This window comes from Triticum urartu, chromosome 3A, assembly GCF_056163025.1.
Source record: "Triticum urartu cultivar PI428250 chromosome 3A, HENAU_Tu73, whole genome shotgun sequence".
NCBI lineage: Eukaryota > Viridiplantae > Streptophyta > Magnoliopsida > Poales > Poaceae > Triticum > Triticum urartu.
Genome location: NC_141875.1, coordinates 532,519,766 through 532,522,631, shown reverse-complemented (window position 1 = coordinate 532,522,631; position 2,866 = coordinate 532,519,766). Strand labels below are relative to the sequence as shown.

Genomic DNA, 2,866 nt, shown 5'->3' with positions numbered 1-2,866 from the left:
TACGCAAACTTCCAAAGCACGCTTTCGTAATCAGCAAGTACCTTCCATACACGGCCACGCAGTGGCGCTGAAGGCCCGGACGGCCCATACTCGAAAAAGACCCATTGGTCCTCCCTTCCCTCCGCTCACACGGTCACATTCACAGCCACACCGCAAACGGCAAACCCAGAACCGCCGCGCAGAGCGAGGCCGCCGCGGCGGCGACGGCCCACGCGACGACGCCGTGGCGCGCGGCCGCGTTGGGCGACGGCGCCGCGGCCTGCGGCGGCTGCGCGGGACTTTCCTCGACGAGCACGGTGACCTTCATGCCGCTCCAGCAGTAGCCGCGGCTGCAGATGAAGTAGTAGCGGCCCGTGTGGTTGAGCTGGAACACGAAGCCGCGGCCGCGGTCGTATTTGACGAGGGGCTTGCTCGCGTCGCACTTGTCGTACGCCGCCGCGTCCGCCACCTGCACCACGTCGTACATGTCCCTGGCGTAGTTGAACTCTGCAGCACGCGCGCGTATGTGCACGGGCGGATCAGTTGGCCGGGCCGGGAAATGGTAGATCGATCGAGAAGACGGTGGAAACTAGGGAGGAGGAGTGTGGTGCTTACGGAGCCAGTCGCCGACGTGGAAGCGGTACTGGTCGGGCCAGGTGGTGTAGTTGACGTTGGCGGCCCAGTTCTTCTTGCCGCCGACGACGAACTTCTCCGCGGCGGAGGGGGCCGGCGCCGCCGCGAGGAGGAGGAACGCCACGGGGAGGAAGAGGGGGAGATTGGGCGCGGCCATTTTTTGGAGATCGGTGGAGGCTGAGGAGGAGGAAGGGGTGGAATGCGTGAAGCCGGGAGGGTATTTATGGAGCCGCGTGGACCGGGCCGGGAATTCGAACAAGCGGCGAGCACGCGGTAACAAACATATGGCACATTACACGCGTGTGTTGCGGCCGCGGGGTACACCGCCCTGCGCGGTGAGAGCGCATGGCGCACGACGCGGCAGCGGAGACATAGCTGGAGCGCCTCCGGTAAAGTGGACTCTGCGGTGACTGCTAGGCGGGGCCTTTTAGTAAAAATTCCACCGTTTTCTTTTTCAGAGGATGAAGAGGAGCCGGTGGAATGGACATGGCCGTAGGCCGTAGCTGCCGGATATGACACCCCCTGCGATGTTTGACTGCGATGTTTGTGAAGCAACGGAAGGCTTTTTTCTTCTAAAAAAGAGAGCATAACCGAAAAACATTTGCTCTAGGCCTCTGTCTATATTTGGCGTCCAGAATGCACGGGAGCTGATCGCGAATAAACGTAAGCTGCTTCATGAGGGAAAGTCTCAAGAGACGTACCAAATGTTCATGAGGATCCGTGCTATAACAGCAAACTATGTAAATGCTCACTCACCTAATGCAAGTAGAAAAATTGAAGGATGGAGTAGACCTCCTATGGGATTTGTTAGGCTAAATGTGGATGCCTTTTTTTAATCATGATCCGCTAAGGGGCACAGCGGGTGCTGTCCTCAGGGATGACAAAGAAAATTCCATTGTTGGCGCAAATTGAAATATTGAGTGGTGCACTGATGTTCTGACAGCAGAAGTATTAGTGCTTAGGTTTGGTTTATTGTTGAAACAAAATGCGGGCTGCAATAGTCTCGTTATTTACTCTAATAACATGAAAGTCATTGACACAATGAAGAATGGAGGACATTCTGCAAGAGCAGCGGTGACAGTTTTTGATGATTGCTATTTTCATGGCTTTTTGATTTTTCTCTTGCTAGTTTTGAATGTTGTAATAGGGAGCAAATAAAGTAGCTCATGAGCTTGCTAGACCAATAAAATGTTCAATGACAAGGGAGTGGTTCAAGGAGTGTATGATAAATATTGTACCTCTTCTTATAGACGATGTAACCATTGTTTCTAATAAGTAAAGGTGTTGCTTTTTTAAATTAAAAAACGATTGCAGCATCTGCAAGAGCAACGCTAGCATATCCCCCCCCCCCCCCCCCCCCCCCCGCGCGCACCTGGTTGGAGATAAACAGCCTCCTCCGTGCATCGGTTCCAAAGAAGCACATATAGGACCGATGTTGTGCCAAAACTCGAAGATTTGATGTTTAATAATCCACACTAGGCTTGATTGCGGTGGATCTGGTGCTCGACCTCGGCGACATCGACGGCTAACATTACCTCCAGAATTTGAGGAGGATGGGGATGATCCCCCGCCGACACGCCACAACGATAAAGGCCTTACGCTCGACAGGCTTCTTCATCGGCTCACAACGCCCTTCTAGGCTATGGTTTTCCTTCGAATTTGACGATGGTTATCGGTGATGATGGCAGTTGCCGAAAATTCTATGGTCTTGAATGCAATTTTATTTTCTTGGAGAGGTTTTGCGCAAAATTCTGCAAACACATGTTCTTCCTTGGTCTTTCTGGTCGGTTCCGTGTGTGGGCGCATCACTATATTTGTGATTGATGAAACACACGGAAGTCCTAGAAAAACTAGCATATTCCCCAAAATTCCCTTAAAAGAACAGATTTCTTGAAATTACCCAGACTCGATACTTGATAATAACCGCTTATATGGAGAACTGAGCGCATACTGCAAAAATCAGCCCTATGGGATTCACTAGATACATCTTCATTGCTATATATTTTGGAGGGTGTTCCATATGCCTCCACCTCCGGCCTACATATTTAGAGTCACAAAGACAACTTAGAGCAAAAATGTTAACAAGTCACAAACACTCCGTAAAACCTCCATGCTCGCTTGTGCTGCCGCCCAGCTCTCTAACCCCCACCAGGTGGGTCCCACACCGCAGGCAAAGTAGGCAGAACATGTTATGCTGAATTTGATTTTGCTCACCTCAAAAATGAAAAAAAAAACTGATTTTGCCGCCAACCTC

At 51.6% G+C, this 2,866-nt stretch overlaps 1 protein-coding gene across 1 annotated transcript; it reads right to left on the bottom strand.

The window, feature by feature from the left end:
• Positions 1 to 830, bottom strand: LOC125544867 (early nodulin-like protein 19). The gene is made up of 2 exons (XM_048708641.2): positions 595 to 830; positions 1 to 486 (listed from the first exon to the last, which is right to left on the bottom strand). The coding sequence occupies exons 1-2, from the start codon at positions 767 to 769 to the stop codon at positions 140 to 142; spliced, it is 522 nt and encodes a 173-aa protein (XP_048564598.1). The 5' UTR covers positions 770 to 830; the 3' UTR covers positions 1 to 139.
• Between the last annotated feature and the right edge of the window lie 2,036 nt (positions 831 to 2,866).